This window comes from Piliocolobus tephrosceles, chromosome 7 (genome assembly GCF_002776525.5).
Source record: "Piliocolobus tephrosceles isolate RC106 chromosome 7, ASM277652v3, whole genome shotgun sequence".
Lineage (NCBI taxonomy): Eukaryota > Metazoa > Chordata > Mammalia > Primates > Cercopithecidae > Piliocolobus > Piliocolobus tephrosceles.
Genome location: NC_045440.1, coordinates 106,764,081 through 106,788,788, shown reverse-complemented (window position 1 = coordinate 106,788,788; position 24,708 = coordinate 106,764,081). Strand labels below are relative to the sequence as shown.

The window sequence follows — 24,708 nt, the reverse complement described above, 5'->3', positions numbered from 1 at the left end:
TAGAAATACCTTGTACATAGCTTAATTTTAAAATACTCTATTGCTAAAAAAATTCTGACAATCATCTCAGCCTTCAGTGAGTTGTAATCTTTTTGCTGGTGGAGGATCTTGCCTCCTGATGGCTGCTGATTGATCAGGTTAGTGGTTGCTGAGGTTGGGGTGGCTGTGGCAATTTCTTAAAATAAGATAATGGAGTTTACCACATCGATTGACTCTTGCTTTAATGGAAGATTTCTCTGTAGCTTGTGGTGGTGTTTGATAGCATTTTACTCACAGTAGAACTTTGTTCGAAATTAGAGTTGATTTTTTCCATCCCTGCTGCTGCTTTGTCAAGTAAGTTTATGTAATATACCAAATCCTTTGTTGTCATTTCACAATATTGACAGCATCTTCACCAGGAGTAGATTCCATCTCAAGGAACCACTTTTCTGAAATGTTTAATTTTTATGGATACATAGTAGATACATATTTATGGGGTACATGAGACATTTTGATTCAGGAAGCATACGACATGTAATAATCACATTAGGGTAAATGGGGCATCCGTCACCTCAAGCATGTATCGTTTCTTTGCATCACGAACATTCCAGTTGTACTCTTTTAGCTATTTTTAAATGTACTATAAATTATTCTTAATTGTAGTAATCTTGTTGTGCTATCAAATACTAGATATTATTCATTCTTTCTATTTTTTGTGCCTACTAACTATCCCCACTCTCCCCCGACTCCCCACTACCCATCCCAGCCTCTGGTAGCCAACATTCTACTGCCTGTCTCCATGAGTTCAATTGTTTAATTTTCAGCTGCTACAAATGAGTGACAACATGTGAAGTTTGTCTCTCTGTGCTTGGCTTATTTCACTTAATGTAATGTGCTCCAGTTCTATCGATGTGTTGCACATGACAGGATCCTTTGTTTATAAGTACCACATTTTCTTTATCTATTTGTCTGTTGTTGGACAGGTAGGTTGATTCCAAATCTTTGCTGTTATGAATAGTGCTGCAATAAATATGGGAGTGTAGATATCTCTTCAATATACTGATTTCCGTTCTTTTGGTTATATGTCAGGCAGTGGGATTGCTGGATCATATGATAGTTCTTAGTTTTTTTGAGAAACCTCTGAACCATTCTCCATAGTGACTCTAATAATTTACATTTCCACCAGCAGTGTATGACGGTTCCCTTTTCTCTACATCCTCACCAGCATTCATTAATTGCCTGTCTTTTGGATAAAAGTTATTTTAACTGGGGTGAGGTGATATCACATTGTAGTTTTGATTTGCATTTCTCTGATGATCAGTAATATTGAGCACATTTTCATATACTTGTTAACCATTTGTATGTCTTCTTTCAAGAAATGTCTGTTCAAATCTTTTGCCCATTTTTAAATTGAATTATTAGATTTTTTTTATATAAAGTTGTTTGAGCTTCTTATATGTTCTGGTTGTTAATCCCTTGTCAGATGGATAATTTGCAAATATTTTCTCCCATTCTGCGGGTTGTCTCTTCACTTTGTTGATTGTATCCTTTGCTGTGCAGAAGCTTTTTAACTTGGTGTGATACCATTTGTCCATTTTTGCTGTGGTTGCCTGTGCTTTTAGGTTATTACACAAGAAATAACTTTGGGAGGCTGAGGCAGATGGATCACCTGAGGTCAGGAGTTTAAGACCAGCCTCGCCAACATGGTGAAACCAGGTCTCTACTGAAAATACAAAAATTAGCCAGGTGTGGTGGCTCACACTGGTAATCCCAGCTACTGGAAAGGCTGGGGTAGGAAAATCCCTTGAACCTAGAAGGCAGAGGTGTGTTCTTTAGAGTGGCAACTTTTGACATTTCTCAAATCTATTCTCTCTTTTATTCCTATGGTCATCACCAAAGCCCATACCATTCCAGTAACCTTTTTTTATTGTGGATAATATATCTAACATAAATTTGCCATTTTAGCCACTTTAAAGTGCACAATTCATTGGCATTTAGTATATTCACAGTGTTGTACAACCATCATCACTCTGTAGTTTCAGAATATTTATATTATTCCAAAAGGAAACCTTATACCTATTAAGCAATCATTCTCCATTATTCCCTCCTCTAACCCCTAGCAATCACTAATCTGCTTTCTGTCTCTATGGATTTGCCTTTTCTGGACATTTCATATAAATAGAATCATACCACATGTTGCCTTCTGTGTCTGTCTGTGTAATATTTTTGAGGTTCATCCATGTTATAAGAATGTATTGACACTTAATTCCTTTTTTATGCCTGAATAATATTACATTGTATTCATACACCACATTTTGACTATCAATTTTTTTTCAGTTGATGGACATTTGGATTGTGTTGACATTTTGGCTATCGTGAAGAGCGCTGCTATGACCATTCATGTTCAAGATTATGTTTGTACCACTGTTTTCAGTTCTTCTGGGTACAATGGCTGTATAATTTTGTATTCCCACTAGCAATGTATCAGAACTTCATTTTCTCCATATCTTTGCCAACACTTATTTTCCATTTTTTGATGATAACTATCCTGGTCGATGTAAAGTGGTATCTCAATATAGTTTTAACTTGCGCTATCCTAATGACTAATGATGTTAAGCATGTTTTCATGTGTCTGTGGGCTCTTCATATATCTTCTTTGGGGAAATGCCTATTCATTTCTTTTGCAAATGTTTTGACTCAGTAGTTTGTCTTTTTGTTGTCTTAACAGCCTCTTAAGCTGGCCTTCCTCTACTCTTCGTACCTCTAACTTTTGTTTTTTAACTCAGCTGTTGGAATGAGTTTTTCTTATATAATGTTCTTCTACACCAAACTGTCAATAGCTTTCCACAGCTCTACAGATAACTCTGGCATTCATGGCCTCCACAGTATTTTCTCAACCTCCTTTACCAGCTTTGACTCTTTTTTTTGCCCTCATGTACATTTATATATATATACATAAATATATATATAATATATATAAATATAAATAAATACATAAATGTATATTTATTTATACATTTATTTTTACGTACATTTATTTTTCTTTTATATATAAAATATATATATTTATATATTTATAGTATAAATAAATATATATATATAATTACACTTCAAGTTCTGGGGTACATGTGCAGAACATGCAGGTTTGTTACATAGTTATACACATGCCATGGTAGTTTGCTGCACCCATCAATCTGCCACCTGTATTAGGTATTTCTCCTAATATCATTCCTCCCCTAGCTCCCCCACCCACCGACAGGCCCTGGTGTGTGATGTTTCCCTATGTCCATGTGTTTTCATTGTTCAGCTCCCACTTATGAGTGAGAACATACAGTGCTTGGTTTTCTCTTCTTGTGATAGTTTGCTTAGAATGATGGTTTCCAGCTTCATCCATCTCCCTGCAAAGGACATGGACTCGTCCTTTTTTATGGCTGCATAGTATTCCATGGTGTATATGTGCCACATTTTCTTAATCCAGTCTGTCACTGATGGACATTTGGGTTGATTCCAAGTCTTTGCTATTGTGAATAGTGCCGCAATAAACATACGTGTGCATGTGTCTTTGTAGTAGCATAATTTATAATCCTTTGGGTATATACCCAGTAGTGGGATGGCTGGGTCATATGGTACATCTAGTTCTAGGTCCTTGAGGAATCGCCATACTGTTTTCCATAATGGTTGAACTAGTTTACAATCCCACCAACAGTGTAAAAGTGTTCCTATTTCTCCACATCCCCTCCAACACCTGTTGTTTCCTGATTTTTTAATGATTGCCATTCTAACTGGTGTGAGATGGTATCTCATTGTGGTTTTGATTTGCATTTCTCTGATGGCGAGTGATGATGAGCATTTTTTCATGTGTCTGTTGGCTGTATGAATGTCTTCTTTTGAGAAATGTCTGTTCATATCCTTTCCCCACTTTTGGATGGGGTTGTTTGTTTTTTTCTTGTATATTTGTTTGAGTTCTTTGTAGATTCTGGAAATTAGCCCTTTGTCAGATGAGTAGATTGCAAAAATTTTCTCCCATTCTGTAGGTTGCCTGTTCACTCTGATGGTAGTTTCTTTTGCTGTGCAGAAGCTCTTTAGTTTAATGAGATCCCATTTGTCAATTTTGGCTTTTGCTGCCGTTGCTTTTGGTGTTTTAGACATGAAGTCCTTGCCCGTGCCTATGTCCTGAATGGTACTACCTAGATTTTCTTCTAGGGTTTTTATGGCATTAGGTCTAACATTTAAGTCTCTAATCCATCTTGAATTAATCTTCGTATAAGGAGTAAGGAAAGGATCCAGTTTCAGCTTTCTACTTATGGCTAGCCAATTTTCCCAGCACCATTTATTAAATAGGGAATCCTTTCCCCATTTCTTGTTTTTCTCAGGTTTGTCAAATATCAGATGGTTGTAGATGTGTGGCATTATTTCTGAAGGCTCCGTTCTGTTCCATTGGTCTATATCTCTGTTTTGGTACCAGTACCATGCTGTTTTGGTTACTGTAGCCTTGTAGTATAGTTTGAAGTCAGGTAGCGTGACGCCTCCGGCTTTGTCCTTTTGACTTAGGATTGTCTTGGCAATACGGGCTCTTTTTTGGTTCCATATGAACTTTAAAGCAGTTTTTTCCAATTCGGTGAAGAAACTCATTGGTAGCTTGATGGGGATGGCATTGAATCTATAAATTACCTTGGGCAGTATGGCCATTTTCACAATATTGATTCTGCCTATCCATGAGCATGGTATGTTCTTCCATTTGTTTGTGTCCTCTTTGATTTCACTGAGCAGTGGTTTGTAGTTCTCCTTGAAGAGGTCCTTTACATCCCTTGTAAGTTGGATTCCTAGGTATTTTATTCTCTTTGAAGCAATTGTGAATGGAAGTTCATTCCTGATTTGGCTCTCTGCTTGTCTGTTACTGGTGTATAAGAATGCTTGTGATTTTTGCACATTAATTTTGTATCCTGAGACTTTGCTGAAGTTGCTTATCAGCTTAAGAAGATTTTGGGCTGAGACGATGGGGTTTTCTAAATACACAATCATGTCATCTGCAAACAGGGACAATTTGACTTCCTCTTTTCCTAACTGAATACCCTTGATTTCTTTCTCTTGCCTGATTGCCCTAGCCAGAACTTCCAACACTATGTTGAATAGGAGTGGTGAGAGAGGGCATCCCTGTCTTGTGCCAGTTTTCAAAGGGAATTTTTCCAGTTTTTGCCCATTCAGTATGATATTAGCTGTGGGTTTGTCATAAATAGCTCTTATTATTTTGAGGTACGTTCCATCAATACCGAATTTGTTGAGCGTTTTTAGCATGAAGGGCTGTTGAATTTTGTCAAAAGCCTTTTCTGCATCTATTGAGATAATCATGTGGTTCTTGTCTTTGGTTCTGTTGATATGCTGGATTACGTTGATTGATTTGCGAATGTTGAACCAGCCTTGCATCCCAGGGATGAAGCCCACTTGATCATGGTGGATAAGCTTTTTGATGTGCTGCTGAATCCGGTTTGCCAGGATTTTATTGAGGATTTTTGCATCGATGTTCATCAGGGAGATTGGTCTAAAATTCTCTTTTTTTGTTGTGTCTCTGCCAGGCTTTGGTATCAGGATGATGCTGGCCTCATAAAATGAGTTAGGGAGGATTCCCTCTTTTTCTATTGATTGGAATAGTTTCAGAAGGAATGGTACCAGCTCCTCCTTGTACCTCTGGTAGAATTCAGCTGTGAATCCATCTGGTCCTGGGCTTTTTTTGGTGGGCAGGCTATTAATTGTTGCCTCAATTTCAGAGGCTGCTATTGGTCTATTCAGGGATTCAACTTCTTCCTGGTTTAGTCTTGGAAGAGTGTACGTGTCCAGGAAATTATCCATTTCTTCTAGATTTTCTAGTTGATTTGCGTAGAGGTGTTTATAGTATTCTCTGATGGTAGTTTGTATTTCTGTGGGGTCGGTGGTGATATCCCCTTTATCATTTTTTATTGTGTCTATTTGATTCCTCTCTCTTTTCTTCTTTATTAGCCTTGCTAGCGGTCTGTCAATTTTGTTGATCTTTTCAAAAAACCAACTCCTGGATTCATTGATTTTTTGGAGGGTTTTTTGTGTCTCTATCTCCTTCAGTTCTGCTCTGATCTTAGTTATTTCTTGCCTTCTGCTAGCTTTTGAATGTGTTTGCTCTTGCCTCTCTAGTTCTTTTAATTGTGATGTTAGAGTGTCAATTTTAGATCTTTCCTGCTTTCTCTTGTGGGCACTTAGTGCTATAAATTTCCCTCTACATACTGCTTTAAATGTGTCCCAGAGATTCTGGTATGTTGTATCTTTGTTCTCATTGGATTCAAAGAACATCTTTATTTCTGCTTTCATTTCGTTATGTACCCAGTAGTCATTCAGGAGCAGGTTGTTCAGTTTCCATGTAGTTGAGCGGTTTTGATTGAATTTCTTAGTCCTGAGTTCTAGTTTGATTGCACTGTGGTCAGAGAGACAGTTTGTTATAATTTCTGTTCTTTTACATTTGCTGAGGAGTGCTTTACTTCCAATTATGTGGTCAATTTTGGAATAAGTGTGATGTGGTGCTGAGAAGAATGTATATTCTGTTGACTTGGGGTGGAGAGTTCTATAGATGTCTATTAGGTCCGCTTGGTGCAGAGATGAGTTCAATTCCTGGATATCCTTGTTAACTTTCTGTCTCGTTGATCTGTCTAATGTTGACAGTGGAGTGTTGAAGTCTCCCATTATTATTGTATGGGAGTCTAAGTCTCTTTGTAAGTCTCTAAGGACTTGCTTTATGAATCTGGGTGCTCCTGTATTAGGTGCATATATATTTAGGATAGTTAGCTCTTCCTGTTGGATTGATCCCTTTACCATTATGTAATGGCCTTCTTTGTCTCTTTTGATCTTTGATGGTTTAAAGTCTGTTTTATCAGAGACTAGGATTGCAACCCCTGCTTTTTTTTGTTCTCCATTTGCTTGGTAGATCTTCCTCCATCCTTTTATTTTGAGCCTATGTATGTCTCTGCATGTGAGATGGGTCTCCTGAAGACAGCAGACTGATGGGTCTTGACTCTTTATCCAGTTTGCCAGTCTGTGTCTTTTAATTGGAGCATTTAGTCCATTTACATTTAAGGTTAATATTGTTATGTGTGATCTTGATCCTGCCATTATGATATTAACTGGTTATTTTGCTCATTAGTTGATGCAGTTTCTTCCTAGGCTCGATGGTCTTTACATTTTGGCATGTTTTTGCAGTGGCTGGTACCGGTTGTTCCTTTCCATGTTTAGGGCTTCCTTCAGGGTCTCTTGTAAGGCAGGCCTGGTGGTGACAAAATCTCTAAGCATTTGCTTATCTGTAAAGAATTTTATTTCTCCTTCACTGATGAAACTTAGTTTGGCTGGATATGAAATTCTGGGTTTAAAATTCTTTTCTTTAAGAACGTTGAATATTGGCCCCCACTCTCTTCTGGCTTGTAGAGTTTCTGCCGAGAGATCTGCTGTCAGTCTGATGGGCTTCCCTTTGTGGGTAACCTGACCTTTCTCTCTGGCTGCCCTTAAGATTTTTTCCTTCATTTCAACTTTGGTGAATCTGGCAATGATGTGTCTTGGAGTTGCTCTTCTGGAGGAGTATCTTTGTGGCGTTCTCTGTATTTCCTGAATTTGAATGTTGGCCTGCCCTGCTAGGTTGGGGAAGTTCTCCTGGATGATATCCTGTAGAGTGTTTTCCAATTTGGTTCCATTTTCCCCCTCACTTTCAGGCACCCCAATCAGACGTAGATTTGGTCTTTTGACATAATCCCATACTTCTTGCAGGCTTTGTTCATTTCTTTTTCTTCTTTTTTCTTTTGGTTTCTCTTCTCGCTTCATTTCATTCATTTGATCCTCAATCGCTGATACTCTTTCTTCCAGTTGATCGAGTCGGTTACTGAAGCTTGTGCATTTGTCACGTATTTCTCGTGACATGGTTTTCATCTCTGTCATTTCGTTTATGACCTTCTCTGCATTAATTAGTCTAGCTGTCAATTCTTCCACTTTTTTTTCAAGATTTTTAGTTTCTTTGCGCTGGGTACGTAATTCCTCCTTTAGCTCTGAGAGGTTTGATGGACTGAAGCCTTCTTCTCTCATCTCATCAAAATCATTCTCTGACCAGCTTTGATCCGTTGCCGGCGATGGGCTGTGCTCCTTTGCAGGAGGAGATGCGCTCTTATTTTTTGAATTTCCAGCTTTTCTGCCCTGCTTTTTCCCCATCTTTGTGGTTTTATCTGTCACTGGTCTTTGATGATGGTGACGTACTGATGGGGTTTTGATTTAGGTGTCCTTCCTGTTTGATAGGTTTCCTTCTGACTGTCAGGACCCTCAGCTATAGGTCTGTTGGAGATTGCTTGAGGTCCACTCCAGACCCTGTTTGCCTGGGTATCAGCAGCAGAGGTTGCAGAAGATAGAATATTGCTGAACAGCGAGTGCACCTGTCTGATTCTTGCTTTGGAAGCTTCCTCTCAGGGGTGTACTCCACCCTGTGAAGTGTGGGGTGTCAGACTGCCCCTAGTGGGGGATGTCTCCCAGTTAGGCTACACAGGGGTCAGTGACTCACTTGAGCAGGCAGACTGCCCCTTCTCAGATCTCAACCTCCGTGTTGGGAGATCCCCTGCTCTCTTCAAAGCTGTCAGACAGAGTCGTTCGCGTTTCACTGGCTTCTACTCCTTTAGCTGAGCCCTGTCCCCAGAGGCACAGTCTACAGAGACAGGCAGGTTTCCTTGAGCTGCTGTGAGCTCCACCCAGTTCCAGCTTCCCAGCGGCTTTAGTTACCTACTTAAGCCTCAGCGATGGCGGGCGCCCCTCCCCCAGCCTCGCTGCTGCCTTGCGGTTAGATTGCCGCAGACTGCTGTGTTAGCAAGGAGAGAGGCTCCGTGGGCGTGGGACCCTCCCAGCCAGGTGTGGGATACAATCTCCGGTGTGCCGGTGTTACAGCGCAGTATTGGGGTGGGAGTTACCCGATTTTCCAGGTGTTGTGTGTCTCAGTTCCCCTGGCTAGGAAAAGGGACTCCCTTCCCCCTCGCGCTTCCCAGGTGAGGCGATGCCTCGCCCTGCTTCAGCTCTGGCTGGTCGGGCTGCAGCAGCTGACCAGCACCGATTGTCTGGCACTCCCGAGTGAGATGACCCCAGTACCTCAGTGGAAAATGCAGAAATCGCCGGTCTTCTGTGTCGCTCGCGCTGGGAGTTGGAGACTGAAGCTGCTCCTATTCGGCCATCTTGCTCCGCCCCCCAATGGATAAGTTTTTTAATGTGCTGCTGGATTTGGTTTGCCAGTATTTTACTGAGGATTTTTGCATTGACATTCATCAGAGATATTGGCCTGAAATTTTCTTTTTTTGTTATGTTTCTGCCAGGTTTTGGTATCAGGATGATGCTGGCCTCATGCAATGAGTTAGGGAGGTTTTCCTCTTTTTCTATTGTTTGGAATAGTTTCAGAAGGAATGGTACCAGCAAAAATATGGAACGCTTCATGAATTAGCATGTCATCCTTGCACAGGGGCCATGCTAATCTTCTATGTATCGTTCCAATTTTAGTATATGTGCTGCCGAAATGAGCATACCACCTTTGTCTCTTACTGTTTCTACACACATTACTTAAGCTCAGCCCACCTAAAAACATAATTTCTATTTTATTAATACCCCAGTGTTTTTACTAATGTTCTTGCCTCTACCAAAACTATTCTTAACAACTTTCCCCATTTGTCAAAATTTTTACCCATCTTGGTTAACATCTCCCTATCTGCAATATTATTTCATCTAGAAATAATATCTCCTTCTACTTCCCATTTCTAGGTTATTCTGAAGCAAACTCAAGATGTCACATCACTTTATCTTAAATATTTCAGTATCTCTAAAAGATAAAAGTACTATTTAAAAAGAACTACAATACTATTACCAGACACAAATAATAATTATTTAATATCATCAACTATGTCATTCAAGTTTCCCACAGTCTGGATTTTGCTGATTATATCCCTGTGGTGTCAATGGACATGCTCTTCTATCCCCTGTATTTCCCACAAATTAATGGTTAGAACTAGAGGCTAAATCAGATCCTGGCTTGCTTGTGTCTTGGATAACTACTTCCTAAGTGCTGTTATATACTTTCACTAGAGGGACATAGTTGGTCTATCTCTTTTGGGAATGTTATCAGTCATTGATGTTCATTACTAGGTCCCTTCATGAGGGGTTGAAAAAAAGGTAGTATTGGAATTTTATCATTCTTTCTTCATTTACAAACTATACCACCAACATGTGATGTTACTATAAGACATATAATATTGTGTGTATGTATGTATACTTTTAGAAAGAGAAATTTCCCTTCATCAACAATTTGGTTACTCAGAGATACAGTACATACAGAGAAAGCAGAAGAAATGTTTGGTTCTATTTACCAATTTTCAAAGTAACAAGTTGGTTTGCTGGCATACTGTAAGTTGACCAATAATTTTTATTTTACTATATTATGAACTCATGTATTTAAACATATTTGATGTTTTAAACCATTGCAGTTATTCTCTTTATTGATGCTTAAATTGTATCATCTTTAACAGTGAGACCCAATTGAAGTTGGCTCTTGGATCTTTTTGAGTTGTTTTTCATAGCTGCCTTGTTTTCCAGTATGACAAAATGTTCCACGGTCATATTGTACATTTCCTGCCCCATAGGTGAAATCTCCCATTTCTTCAATGATTTTTAGTTCCTTTTAGTAGGAAATGGGAGTGTAGAGATCACATTCTGGGCATTACTGGATCGGTAATTGTTTCTGGGCCTTTTCAGTAAACAAAGCTAGATTTTGTTATTGTTTTGTAGCTTTATTTAAGATAAAGTACTTTATGAGTTCATACAGATACTTCCAATTCAAGCCCAGAATTTACTTAACTTCACCAATCTTACATGTATACTGCCTTCGTGGATTTTTTTCTGATCACCTCAGCCAGAAATGATCACTCTTCCTTTGAACCACATCACCCACTTCAACACTTTTATAGTAATCAACATATTAACCTTTAATTTATTGTAATTTCTACATATGTCTGATATTCTCTACCAAATGGTAAGGAATTTGAGGATAGAATCCATCCTTTGTTACTCTTTGTTAAATAAAGATAAAATTCCTAAAGTGCTGATATATTTCCTGACACATAAATACCACTTTCTCTTTGTATTCCTTTAAAAATGGAACCATATTATATATGTACTAAAAATTATATAAATGAGAGTTAAATGAATAAATACAAATTGCATTTATGTTAAACTTTTCAGATATAAAGTACTAGAAACTCCAATTTTAGTGGCAATTAATTTAAAGATATTTAGGTTGTTGGAAATAATTTTTATTTAACAGATATAAAAACTTCTTAACATTTACAAATTGTACAAAGATTGGTAGCTTAGATATTTTTTTTAAAATGCTATACTAAGAGAAAAAACTAAAGACCACGACAATATTCCACATTATAGGTTGAGAGAATGTGACTATGAAGAAAGTATTCTAATGAACTAAAAAAAATATTGAAACCACTTTTGACTGAAGTAAAATGAATAATGCTAGATTTAAAGACAGTGTGAAGTCACACTTTGGTCTGTAACCATGTTTATTACATAAACTTATTTAAAATGTCATTTAAATGAACCATTCCAAGGTATAATAAAAAAAAGAGGTAGCAAATGAAAATTAAAGCATTTATTTTGGTAGTTCTTCAATAATGATACGAGAAACTGAATTCCATCCAGTAGAAGCATCTCCTTTTGGGTAATCTGAACAAGTACCAACCCAGATAGCAACATCTACTAATCCAGCACCAATTCCTTCACAAAGTCCTTCCACTGCAAGACAAAGATGAAAGTTACATCTTTCTTTAGAACAAAGAGCAAAATCCTTTAATTTTATAACTTTAGAAAGCTAGTTTGTAATTCTGTTTAATGTAATGCTACTTATACATTCTAATACTTGATAAGGTTTTCATAATAAAGTCCTCTTTTTCTAAATTGATACATAAATATTTTTAAAAGATGTATACATATCCATTCTATGATACAAGTTTAACAGTCAGTGTTCTTACAGGTTTCAATCTTAAAACCAGAATTTGCATAGTTACAGAGATAGCTTAAAACAAAAAAAGCAATTTATTTGAGTAAACAAAGAAAGGCTATCTATACTTTTTAAAGCCAAGACTTTCATTAGATATGCAAGCCTTTTTTAAAAAAGAAAACCCTTTCCAACACTTATCTGATAAGTGATGCTAGACAAGTAGACGAAATAACTTTTTTTTTTTGAGATGGAGTCTCACTGTGTCGCCCAGGCTGGAGTGCACTGGCGCGATCTCAGCGAACTGCAACCTCCGCCTCCCAGGTTCGAGCAATTCTCCTGTCTCGGCCTCCTGAGTAGCTGGGACTACAGGCACGTGCTTCCACACCTGGCTAATTTTTTGTATTTTTAGTAGAGATGAGGTTTCACTGTGTTAGCCAGGATGGTCTCGATCTCCTGATCTCATGATCTGCCCACTTCAGCCTCCCAAAGTGCTGGGATTACAGGCATGAGCCACTGTGCCCACCAGAAGAAATAACTTTTATAACGTTAAAAGAAATTCTACATAATCATTACACCAGTCCTTCAATCTGGGAATCCCAGTTTACGCAGAATTTCCTCATAGTGAAAAAACATAAACCAAAAAAAAAAAAAAACAAACCTGCTTTTCCTCTGTGTTTTTATGCATTATAATTATGCACCTTTTCACACGTCCTCTGGACTTTCAACTACTAACAATACAAGTTGCATTCCATCTTACCAAAGTATTCTCTTAAATTAAAAAAAAAATCTCTTAGTGACCATTTTAGCAGGCAAAAAGACATGGTACCTTTGATGTATGTGTAAAGCTGGAGAAGAAACTGTACATTGGCAGATTCTTTAAGAAAATGAATCCTGGTTTTCTGTCTTTGTGATAGTTTGCTCACTCGTAGGTGGGAATTGAACAATGAGAACGCTTGGACACAGGGCAGGGAACATCACACCCCGGGCCTGTCGTGGGGTTGGGGGCAGGGGGAGGGATAGCATTAGAAGAAATACCTAATGTAAATGATGAGTTAATGGGTGCAGCACACCAACATGGCACATGTAGACCTATGTAACAAACCTGCATGTTTTGCACAAGTACCCTAGAACTTAAAGTATAATAATAATTTAAAAAAAGAAAGAAAATGAATCCTGGTATATAAGCACTATAGTGGATGACTTCATGTGACTGGTTAGGCTTCCTATTTGATTGAGGTTAGTGCATTCCTGCTGAGACCCAGGGATGTAGGTCTGAAGCAAACTGCTTACATAAACTATCACAGGAGTAAATCCAAGGCAAGTCTCTCAGAATCCAGGGACCTGTCTCTGGTTCAGGCCTCTTCCCAAGTTGGGGGAACTAAATAGTAGGCCCACAATCCCATTTAATCTGGTATTCTTAGTACCATGACAAGTGGAAATGCCTAGAAATGCTCATGTTTTCCCAAGGTCTTGATAGCCATGGCCTAGAAACTTGTTCACTTCCCCCTATGGCCTAAGGACATCAGACAAACTTGGGTCTTGCATCAGCCTCATCTAAGGAGAGTCAAATGGTCACTTCATGGTCTTTAGCAGATGAAATAATGTTGAATGAACATTTTTGCTGTGATAATGTAGTATGATAGCTTGTTAAGTGAGAACGATATGTTGGATTGGGAGTTCTCAACCTGTTTTCCTCTTAGACCCGTGTAACAGATGACAACCATTTGTCAAACTCCCGTGGTCATATCAAGGCTTTAAGCCATCCTCTGATATGCTAACTGTAAGTGCACCCCTTTCCTTTCCCTTAAGAGAGACTATCAGCATGTCAGAGAAAGTGATTCTATCACAGAGGTAACTTTTAATCCACAATAATACAAAACTGTTCTTAACAAATTACTTGTGACACTCCACCCAACTGATTACACCAAATGAGTTTGCACACAATGGTTGAGAAATGCTATGTTAAATTATTTATAAAGTATATGCATGTATAAGTCACAGTTCCTGGGCCTAAGGGCTTACATTAGCAAAATATTAACACACACCTTAAAGATAACAGAATAGAATGTAAGTTGCTTATATCAACTACTGTCTAAACATATCACTTCCTAATCAAATTTTATTTTTAATATCTAGATTCTTATTTTAAAGACTGTTTCTTAGATGGGAAGCACGCATCTAAGGACTTAGTGAAGAAGATTTTTAATCTGATTACAAAGAGAACTGGAAGCCAAGAGAACAGGGAGTCGGTTTCTGCTCTCCTGAACACCGATTCTACTTTCCTGTGTAAGACGCTGTATTTCCCTGGGTTTCTCAATATGCAAAGAGAGGGGGGTTAAAATCTCTTCTTTATGTTTTAAGGATATTGTGAGGATCTGAGGGAAAATGTAGAGGGGATGCCTTTGATTGCTTAGGAATAAATTGGTTTTGGGGTTCAGTATCTAACTTGGAGCCCCAAATAATGCTGAAATGTTATTTCTGAGGGAAGGGAAGAGTGAGATTATCTCCTCCCTCCCCTCAACCATTTTTAAGTATAAGATTGGTGAAAAATCTGTCCAAGAAATCAAGGGAATGATGCTAACCATATGTACAGTTTCTTATTTTTCTTCTATGAAAAGGCATATGAATATAACAGTATGTACACTTTCTGATGCTACCAGGCTGTGTTGTCATGGTGTGCCATCCACTGCAACTCAAGAAACCAAAAAGGCTGACAACCAAATATTGATAGTGGTGTCTCTAGAGGATGAGATTAATAGTTTTCATGTTGTTTTGTTTTTTGTTTTTTTAACTCTTCTACTTTCTGGTATTTTCTAAATGTTCTTTAATGAATCTTAAAATAGAACAAACGGGCTGGGCATGGTGGCTCATGCCTGTAATCACGGCACTTTGGGAAGCTGAGCAGCAGGATCACTTGAGGCCAAGTGTTCAAAGTTGCAGTGAGCTATGATCCTGCCGCTGTACTCCAGGCTGAGCAACAGAGTAAGACCCTGCTAAAATAAATAAATAAACAAACAAATGCATAAGTATATAAAACAACCCAATGATATTTTTCTGACAGTTTAAGTGACCACTGAATGTCTTTTTTCTCCTACTAAGTGGAAACAGAGAATACAGAAATAGTATAAAAATTTTCTCTTTTACAAATTCGGCAGACAGTATCCACCCTTTTAAAGGATAAGGCAGAAAAATCAGTTAGTCTGAGCCAGTGATTCTCAATTTTGGCTGAACATTAGAATAAGCAGGAGTTTCGTGTTTTTTTTTTTTTTTTTTTTTTTTTTTTTTTTTTTGAGACTGGGACTCACTGTCATCACTCAGGATGGAGTGCAGTGGGGCAGCCTCAGCTCACTGCAACCTTCGCCTCCTGGGCTGAAGCCATCCTCCCACCTCAGCCTCCCTAGCAGTTGGGACTAAATTTTTTACTTTTTTTTTTTTTTTTTTTTGTAGAGATGGGGTTTCACTATGTTGCCCAGGTTTGTCTCAAACTGCTAGGCTCAAGTGATTGCCCGCATCAGCCTCCGAAAGTGCTGGGATTACAGGTGTGAGCCACCATGCCCGGCCAACCAAGAAATATTTAGAAAGTCCCATTGCCAAGTCTGTGCCCAGACCTATTAAATCTGACTCTCTGGAAGGGTGGGATAGGCATTTCTTTTTAAAGTTTCCACAGTTCCTAAAGTGAGCCCAACATGCAGCCAAAGTTGAAAGACCACTGCTCTATGGCATTACTGGCTATTTTGCCATGTCATTTAACTCATTGATTTTCAAGCCTGGGGCACATCAGAATCACCAGGGGATCGCAAAAGAAGACATTCATACAGCCAACAGACACATGAAAAAATGCTCGTCATCACTGGCCATCAGAGAAATGCAAATGAAAACCACAATGAGATACCATCTCACACCAGTTAGAATGGCAATCATTAAAAAGTCAGGAAACAACAGGTGCTGGAGAGGATGTGGAGAAATAGGAACACTTTTACACTGTTGGTGGGATTGTAAACTAGTTCAACCATTGTGGAAAACAGTATGGCAATTCCTCAAGGATCTAGAACTAGAAATGCCATATGACCCAGCCATCGCATTACTGGGTATATACCCAAAGGATTATAAATCATGCTGCTATAAAGACACATGCACACATATGTTTATTGTGGCACTATTCACAATAGCAAAGACTTGGAATCAACCCAAATGTCCATCAGTGACGGACTGGATTAAGAAAATGTGGCACATATATACCATGGAATACTATGCAGCCATAAAAAGGATGAGTTCTTGTCCTTTGTAGGGACATGGATGCAGCTGGAAACCATCATTCTCAGCAAACTATTGCAAGAACAGAAAACCAAACACTGCATGTTCTCACTTGTAGGTGGGAATTGAACAATGAGATCACTTGGACACAGGAAGGGGAACATCACACACCAGGGGTTATTGTGGGGATTGGGGAGGGGGAGGGATTGCATTAGGAGATATACCTAATGTAAATGACGAGTTAATGGGTGCAGCACACCAACATGACACATGTATACATATGTAACAAACCTGCACGTTGTGCACATGTACCCTAGAACTTAAAGTATAATATTAAAAAACAAACAAAACACAGAAGCTGTGGTCTTACGGCTAGAGATTCTGAGTCAGTTCATCAGAGATAAGGCCCAGGCATCTATGTATTTCTAAAAGATCAAGAGGTAATGCAGAAGTACAACCCAGGGTGGAGAACCATGCACTGAAAACTTGTAGAGGTACCTTTACAGTACGTTAGTGAACCAACATGATAGTGGGACTCAAAACTAATCTTACTTAGATCTGAGGTACATCTTACAGTGTCACAATTTTACATACCAGAAGAAGTGCGATGAATATTAATTGTTGAATTCATTTCAGGGCTTCCTTGGTCCAAATAAATGATAGCTTCAATGGGAAGAGGTCCTGAACATTCAGCTCCATTGAATGTGAAATACCAACGCTGACAGCATGCATTTCTGCATTTTAGCCGAAGTGAGCCACTGAACAAAACTCTTAGAGCACTGTTTGAACGCATCTTTGTAAATGTACACTCCTGTCACAAACATAGAAATGGGATTTAATTAACATTTTCTATTCTAATTAAAAAGAGCTTTTGAGATTGGTGAATTTTACTTAACTATCCTTTTCCCCAAAATGTATTTAAAAAGTTTAACTCCGCTGGGCGCGGTGGCTCATGCATGTAAACCCAGCACTTTGGGAGGCCGAGGGGAGCAGATTACTTGAGGCCAGGGGTCTGAGACAAGCCTGGCCAACATGGCGAAACCCATGTCTACTAAAAATACAAAAAATTAGCAGGGTGTGGTGCGGTGCACGCCTGTAATCCCAGTTACTCCGGAGGCTGAGGTGTGAGAATCGCTTGAACCCAGGAAGTGGAGGTTGCAGTAAGTCGAAATTGTGCCACTGCACTTTGGCCTGGGCAAGAGAGTAAGACTGTCTCAAAAAAATTAAAAAAAAAAAAAAAAACTTTTATAGAGGGAGATTTTCTGCAAGCTAGATAAGAGATTTTGATAAACTCTAAGAAAATCAAATTGCAGCTTTCTTAGAACTTTTCACCCCATTGAGGGTATCTTTCAGATTTACCAAAAAAGGCTAGCCTTTAGTACTTTTGATAAACTCAATTTATGTATTTCCTCTTTTTTTGCATTCAAAAAATACTTACTGAGCCCCAGCTACGTGCTAGATGGTACAGATAGAGCAGTTAACAAACCAGAATCCCTACCCTCATGGAACTTACATTCTAGACTAGTGCTGTCCATTCGTATTCACTCTTGATCTGTTTCTTTTCGAGCAACAGCAAACAGTATGAGGGAGTAAAGGACAGGCAGAGTTTTTAGTCTTTATCTATATGACACAATGATAAGGCCCAGGTTTCTTGTTTGCTTATTTTCTCATTGGTCGTTGCAAATCTGACTGTCTATTGGCTCATGGACCCATTATCCTTTACTTGTAGAAGGTTCCAATACCCATCCTGACCATTGCTAAAAGGAACTTGAAAATATATTAATAATTCAGAACCCACAAGGACAGCTTTTAGAAAGAACTCAGTAACTTTTGATGAACAACTATAAACAACCAGTCTATCAATGTCAGATGTTTAAATAACTAGGGAACATTTTAACAAAATGCTTTCTAGAAACACACATGAACACAGAAAAGGTCAGAGTCATCATAACTATGGAAGCTACATAGAAATTCTATCACAAAACAATTAAGATAGTCTCAAACTCTTATAGATAATAGAGCAGAAAAAGCTGAGATAAGGAATAGGGATTATACAAAGTGCATCTTAAAATCTTAGAGTTTTATGAAACGAAAATTTCTTGTAATTGCTTGATGGTAGCAGCAAAATCATGAAGTAATATGTTGTGAATATGGAACCATGTACAGAGTTGGTCAACAAGAGAAAAGAGACGTATAAATAGCCTCAACTTCTTCAACTCTCTTCCATGCTAGTAGACTTGCCAATTACTTTTGAAGCAAACACTAATCAAAGTGACTGAAACATTAGTCAAAATACATTACCAGACAGGCTATTTTGAGTAATTCTCCACCTCTCAGCCTTTATGTTGCAGAATAACTTAAAATAATTGCTGTAGTACCTCACATCTAACCCATTTCACTTCTCTTAGGCTTAGCAGTTTTAAGCTGGGCATGCTACCTGAATAAAAGACAAACACCAATGGACTTCTGCTTCCAGATCAATGTGGAAATTTCTTGGAAATTGTTTCCCACCTTTATGTCTGAAGCCAGGGCAAAATTTCTTAGACTAAATTTAAATTTACTTTAGGATAAGATTGGAAAGTTGCTTACTGTCCAACACAGGCACATATGCTCTCTTTTGTTTGCATTTTTAAAAAGTATGTTATTTTAGATACTATGATTAAAATGATATGTATTTGTCTTAGAAATATCTTTATGAAATTAATTCTGAAATATTATAAAGTTTTTCATTAGTTTTAGATTAAAAGTCACATGCTACATACTTCTCTTTTTTAGGTCTTTTTAGTTAAAAAATAATAATAAAATGTCACCTAAAAATTAACACTAAAATATGAAAACCCTTAAATTTTGCTTCAATTTTAAAATAATTCAAACTTTACTTACCGCGATTTTCCCAAGATCTATGCCATAATTCAGTGAACTCCATGAACACTGCTTGTAGTTGGGTGTCCAGGACTCCTCAAAGCTTTCCCTCAAACATTCCCCCTTTTCTCCTTTGAATCCATCCCGACCTGGAATCCCAGGGGTACCTGGAATGCCATTGGCCCCAGGGCTCCCATCTCGACCAGGCACTCCTGCTGGCCCTTGTAAGCACATTCCATTATACTATAATGAGAAAGAAAAGGCAAAGAAAATTCTCACCACTTAAGAGTCAAAGACTCAGTATGATTAGAATTGCATTTATTTTGAGCGCTTGGAGTCAAGAATCCCTTCATACCACACGCCCATGTTCTAGATGAGTTATTATAGAGAATTCATTTTCAAATTATTTCTAAAATACTGTGATTTCTTTAATAGTTTTTAGTGCACAAACTTTACACACACACAGGTACACACACACACATCAGAGGAGGATGAAATTATTTCATTTATCTGCTCCCTTCTCCTGCTCATTATAAGCATATACAATTTTAAATAGCTGTATTCCAAGGTGGAAATAATTTGATATTCTGCTTTTTTCTTCTAACTCTCTATCTTGCAAAGAGACCTGGACTTTTACAGTTTTATGCAAACATTGCACTATTTTTGGATACATAGTTTATTTCTACTTTTTTCTTATGAATATTATTTTTATCCATATAGCCTTTTTCTTCTTTTGAATTATTTCCCTAAGATAAATTCCTAGGGAACATAATTATAAAATAAAATCTTAAGAGTCAATAATTATCTTGTACCGGCATTATCTCCAACTTGGATATGAAAATCCCTGCTTCTCCCTGTTTTTTCATTTTATTTTATTTTTTTATTTTTTTGAGACGGAGTCTCGCTCTGTCGCCCAGGCTGGAGTGCGGTGGCGCGATCTCGGCTCACTGCAAGCTCCGCCTACCGGGTTCACGCCATTCTCCTGCCTCAGCCTCCCGAGTAGCTGGGACTGCAGGCGCCCGCCACCTAGCCCGGCTAATTTTTTTTTTTTTTTTTTGTATTTTTTTTTAGTAGAGACGGGGTTTCACCGTATTAGCCAGGATGGTCTTGATCTCCTGACCTTGTGATCCGCCCACCTCGGGCTCCCAAAGTGCTGAGATTACAGGCTTGAGCCACCGCGCCCGGCCGCTTCTCCCTGTTTTTAAGCGGGGTAAGCAGTGCTTAACATTTCTGGCCTCTCATCCCACCCCTCCTCCCCAAGGAGAAGCAGTAAGTGCCCTAGTTTCAGGTGACCATTAGTTCCCAACAGAGGACCATTCACAATCTGTCAAACTGTCTGTAAGGACTAGGATTCTCTATGTTAGTTTTGGGGAAGGATATCTTGTAGCATCTAAGGCATGAATTCTAGAGCCAGTTTCTTTGGATTTTATCCCGGCGCCACCTTACATTAGCTCTGTGAGACAGGGCAAGTTATTCAACATTTTGGTGCCTGTTTCCTTATCTGTAAAATGTGGATGATAATAAAGAGTCTTACTTTATAGGGTTTGTATGAGATTAAGTGAATAATATATAAAATGTGCTTAGAACAATGCCTGGAACACAGCAAACACTGCGTGTGTCAGCCATTATTATTCCTATGATTCCCCCAAGACCAGTGCAAGGCAGCGACTCTGGGTAAGTGTGTCCACTGGCCCGGGTGGACCTTTCAGGGTCTAGACCTGGGGAAGAGAGCATTAGCAAACCCACCAGCCTAGCACACATAAGCCATACACACCAATGCTGTATGATCAGTGGTAAAGGTGATACCTTGTGCTCCACCTGTCTAATTCCTGTGTCTACACCTGAATTGGTTCATCTAGGAACAAAGGTGCCATTTATTAGACACTCCAAAACCCAAGCCAATCCATTTAAATTTTTACTCTAACATTTCCTCTAATTGCGTAAGTTGCCTAGTATTATCATTCTGTATAACTACTTTCCAGTGAAAACAAAAAACAAAGTTTCTTAGATATGAAAGTAACTTCAAAGCTTATCTTTTGACTACAGTATCTGGGATTGGATGATAAAATCCAATAGTTATCTGGGAAAAATCTGATATAATTAGACTGATGTTTGCTAATCAATTTGCTTCTCCATCGCCAGTTTGAGTTTTGGTTTGGTAAATGATTTTTTAAGTCTTTGACATTGCCATTTTCCTGACTGTAAGAAGAAAAAGACACTACTACTCATTTACTGTCAGAGAAATAGTAAAAAAAAAAAAAAAAAAAAAAAAAAAAAAAAAAAAAAAAAAAAAAAATAAAAAAAAAAAAAAAAAAAAAAAAAAAAAAAAAAAAAAAAAAAAAAAAGAAAAGAAAAAAAGCATTTAACAATTACAAAAGTATTCAGACACACAAAATAAAGTATTTTAAAAGTACGAAATATTTCAAAAGTTTGGTGTGTTTTAGACTTTATTTTTATGTTAGTAATTTAATTCACTTTCACAAGCAGATATATACAATGTTTAGATATTCATTTCAAATGGGAATAAGACTGCTTCTGATATTCTTTGATTTTTTTAACCATTATTCCCCTCAGGGCAAGATGCTACACAGACTAAATTTTATTTTCTTATATATCAGTGGATCTCAACTGGGGACAATTTTGTCCTCCAGGGGTCACTTGGCTATGTCTAGAGACATTTTTGGTTGTCACAACTTGGCAGGGGGGATTGCTACTGGTATCTAGTCTGTACAAACGAGGGATGCTGCCAAATATGCTACAATGCACAGGACACTCCCCACAAGAATTATCTGGCCCAACATGTCCATCGTGCCATATTGGGAATTTTTATTCACCTTTTCATCTAAAAGATACATTTCAGAGACTATATCACTTTACTTGACTCGATTCCACAGGTGTTACATCAGTCTTCTACTTTAAAATGCTAACCCAACACAGGCTTAGTACTCTCAGTAAATGGCTGTGGAATGGGGGAAAAAAAATGTTGAAGGGAAGCGCACTTTTATACGCCCCTGTTTCTCTCGCTGACCACCAGGGGGCAGACCTTGGTGGAAGCTTGAAAGGAACGCTTTGAAAGATCCTGTACAAAGAAGTTGCTTTATAGAATCTGTTGAAACCTTAATGACTGTGGACTTTTTCTGTCAGCAAAACCAAATTCAACCTACAGGATGCACCTGAGCCTGACTGCAAAATCTTTTCCAAGTCTGGCTAGAGTTGTAGGAAACCACAGGTACTGTAAATCCTTGAAGGGGGAAAAATAGCAAGCTTCACAGGAAAAATGGGCATTTTGTGTATCATAACTACAAATTCATAAAATGCAAACTACACATGAACCACACTCATTTGGTACAGTGTTAATAATTTGGACACTTAAAATAGAACTGTTGCCTGAACATAGTCCCCTTTTGTGGAGCAAAATTACACAGCCTGTCACCAAAAAGTGCTATAGTGAAATGGGGGGAATTTTTTTTTCCAGCACTTTTGAATCCAATATAGAACTAGCTGCCAGGGAACTTGGTATATTAGCTCAGTTTAAAATGGCAGCTTAACAAATTCAAATCTTTCTTTTAATTAAAAAAAAAAAAATTGCCCCAACTTACGTCTTGCAATGACTGTAAGTCATGTTTGTCTTTAAGTGAGACTGAAGTTTATGATATGCCAAGGACTATGGTAGCTGTGAAAGGCTCCCTCATATCACAGGGCAGAGAACCTCTCCGCTCTCCACTGGGTTTGTTGATTTTTAGAGGGAAGGATTTTAAGCAAACATACCTTCCCACAGATGAGCCCCTGGAAAGCACTTCGGCCGTTCATTTCCAGTTTCCTGGAAACTGTTTTCTCCCCTAGCTTGACTGTGATGCTCCTACCTGGCGGCCACATCCGAAGACCCGGGGTGTGTGTAAGGACTGACTGCCCATTTGGTTTAAACAGAAGAAGCAAAAGAGGTCCTTAGGGGGTTAGCGCCGGGCCCCTTCATTTCCCCTTCCGGCCTTAAACCCTCTGAACCATTCCTAGTCCCAGCTGTGGTTGTCCAACAAAGTAAATTGCAGCCCATACTCCCTAGGAAGATGACCCAACGTGACTCATAGTCTTCAAGTTACAAAGAGTTGGACGGATGCTTTGTGGGGGTTGTTATTCTCTCTCGCAGGCAGACGTGGCCACCAGCCCCAACAAAGGACACGTTGCACCGCCCTGGCCCAGGTCCAGGTTCATGGGATCAGCGAGGCCAGGATTTTTCCCAGGTCCACTTCGGACCTACCCAAGCTCCTCATCCTACTCTCACTGCCACCCTATCCCTCCCACCCTTCCCAAGGGGTCCCCCTGGGGCCAGAAATTATTGGGAGACTCCCCGTACTTCAGGGAGTCCCACTGGGCCCATATCGCATGCCCGCTCCACGATGGCCTCCCATTTTGGTCTCGCCTCTGAGTTCCAAGACTCACTGCACGCATAACCAAGGTCCTTCTTTACCTGTAAATAAAAAGCATGACACCCAGGCCCAGCAAGACACACGACACACAGCTGTACAGGCAGACACCCCCAACACCCGGACTGACGCCCTGCCCGTGCGGCGCGCGGCCAGGTCCCCTCCACCAGAGCGGCAGTCCGACTCGGCTCCCCCGGACTCACCAGGTCCACCACCTCCCTCTGCCGGAGCTGCGCCTTTTGCTTCCCCTTGGGGATCTCAGAGGCGCTCGACGGCGCGGGCAGCTGCAGCAGCAGGAGCAGCAGGAGGCTTCGGAGCCGCTGCGGGGAGGCGGCGGGGCCCTGGGGTCGCATGGCTCCGGGCTGCCCGGCAGCACGGAGCTGGAGGCGGAGGAGGAGACCGAGGAGCTGAACGTGGTCAGTTTCTGGCCCCGCCGCGCTCGGAGGCCGCCGCAGGCTGCATCAATGCGCCTTTCACCCGCGGGCCTCTCTCCCTCCCTCAATACCTCCCGCCCCCGCGACACCCGGAGCTTCCATCCCGTAATAGGCCCGGAGCCCCCACCCCGAGCCGGGCGTGGGGCGGACCGAAGGCCGAGCCCGCCCTCTCCTACTGGAGTCGCACTGCCTGCCAGGACCCCCGCGGGGCTGCGCAGACCCCATTGGAGAGCCCGCCTGCAGGGTAGGGGCGGGGTGGCTGTGGTCAGGAGCCGCAGGTCGGGGATTCCAGCAAGGAAGACAACGCCCCCTAAATGAACATTTTAGGGACATGTGGCTTAACCTGGGTCCAGGAGCCACCTTCAAGGGCCGTCAATCTACGGCATGGGTCGGCAAGCCTTTTTATTTGTTTTTTGGCGGTGACATTTTTGGAGGCTGGAAGGTGGGGGCGGGGCGGGGGCTGGAAGGAACCATAAATATCAGGTTTTCCAAGAGTTCCACGATTCAAATGATGTGTAAACGCTGTTTTCAAAAGTGCTAACACACTAAGTTCTTGGCATAATGCAAAACCTTGCACGCGTACTCTGTCCTCTCAGCAATCCTGGCGGGTTGGGAGGGTTAATGCCTCCTGGGCTACTCTCATAAACGAATGAGGAAACTGAGGCTCAGGGAAGTTAATCAACATCCAGTGGAAATGGTAGAAGTTCACTTTTGAATACTCTTTGCC

General features: G+C 39.8%; 1 protein-coding gene and 1 non-coding gene across 3 annotated transcripts; both read right to left on the bottom strand.

Moving 5' to 3' along the window:
• Nucleotides 1-9,427: 9,427 nt before the first annotated feature.
• LOC111551679 lies at nt 9,428-9,534 on the bottom strand. Its single transcript, XR_002734434.1, has one exon. It is a non-coding gene; the product is annotated as a U6 spliceosomal RNA (small nuclear RNA).
• Nucleotides 9,535-11,290: 1,756 nt separating this feature from the next.
• On the bottom strand, nt 11,291-24,045 carry CTHRC1 (collagen triple helix repeat containing 1). Of its 2 annotated transcripts, none has more exons than XM_023225422.2 (4): nt 23,751-24,045; nt 19,148-19,369; nt 16,859-17,075; nt 11,291-11,805 (listed from the first exon to the last, which is right to left on the bottom strand). In XM_023225422.2, exons 1-4 carry the CDS (start codon nt 23,898-23,900, stop codon nt 11,663-11,665), a joined length of 732 nt encoding a protein of 243 aa, XP_023081190.1. In that variant the 5' UTR covers nt 23,901-24,045; the 3' UTR covers nt 11,291-11,662. The 2 variants fall into 2 exon arrangements, with proteins under 2 accessions (XP_023081190.1, XP_023081197.1); XM_023225429.2 differs by lacking the exon at nt 23,751-24,045 and adding an exon at nt 22,895-23,002 and having other exon boundaries at nt 11,294-11,805.
• Nucleotides 24,046-24,708: the final 663 nt, after the last annotated feature.

What these genes read in the sequence shown, in the direction of transcription:
- CTHRC1 (XM_023225422.2), bottom strand. Translation starts at nt 23,900, where the DNA reads ATGCGACCCCAGGGCCCCGCCGCCTCCCCGCAGCGGCTCCGAAGCCTC. An exon ending in AGAGGGAGGTGGTGGACCTG is followed by an intron (nt 19,370 to 23,750) that starts GTGAGTCCGGGG and finishes TTCTCATTATAG; the next exon opens with TATAATGGAATGTGCTTACA. An exon ending in TATTCATCGCACTTCTTCTG is followed by an intron (nt 11,806 to 16,858) that starts GTATGTAAAATT and finishes TTTGTCTTGCAG; the next exon opens with TGGAAGGACTTTGTGAAGGA.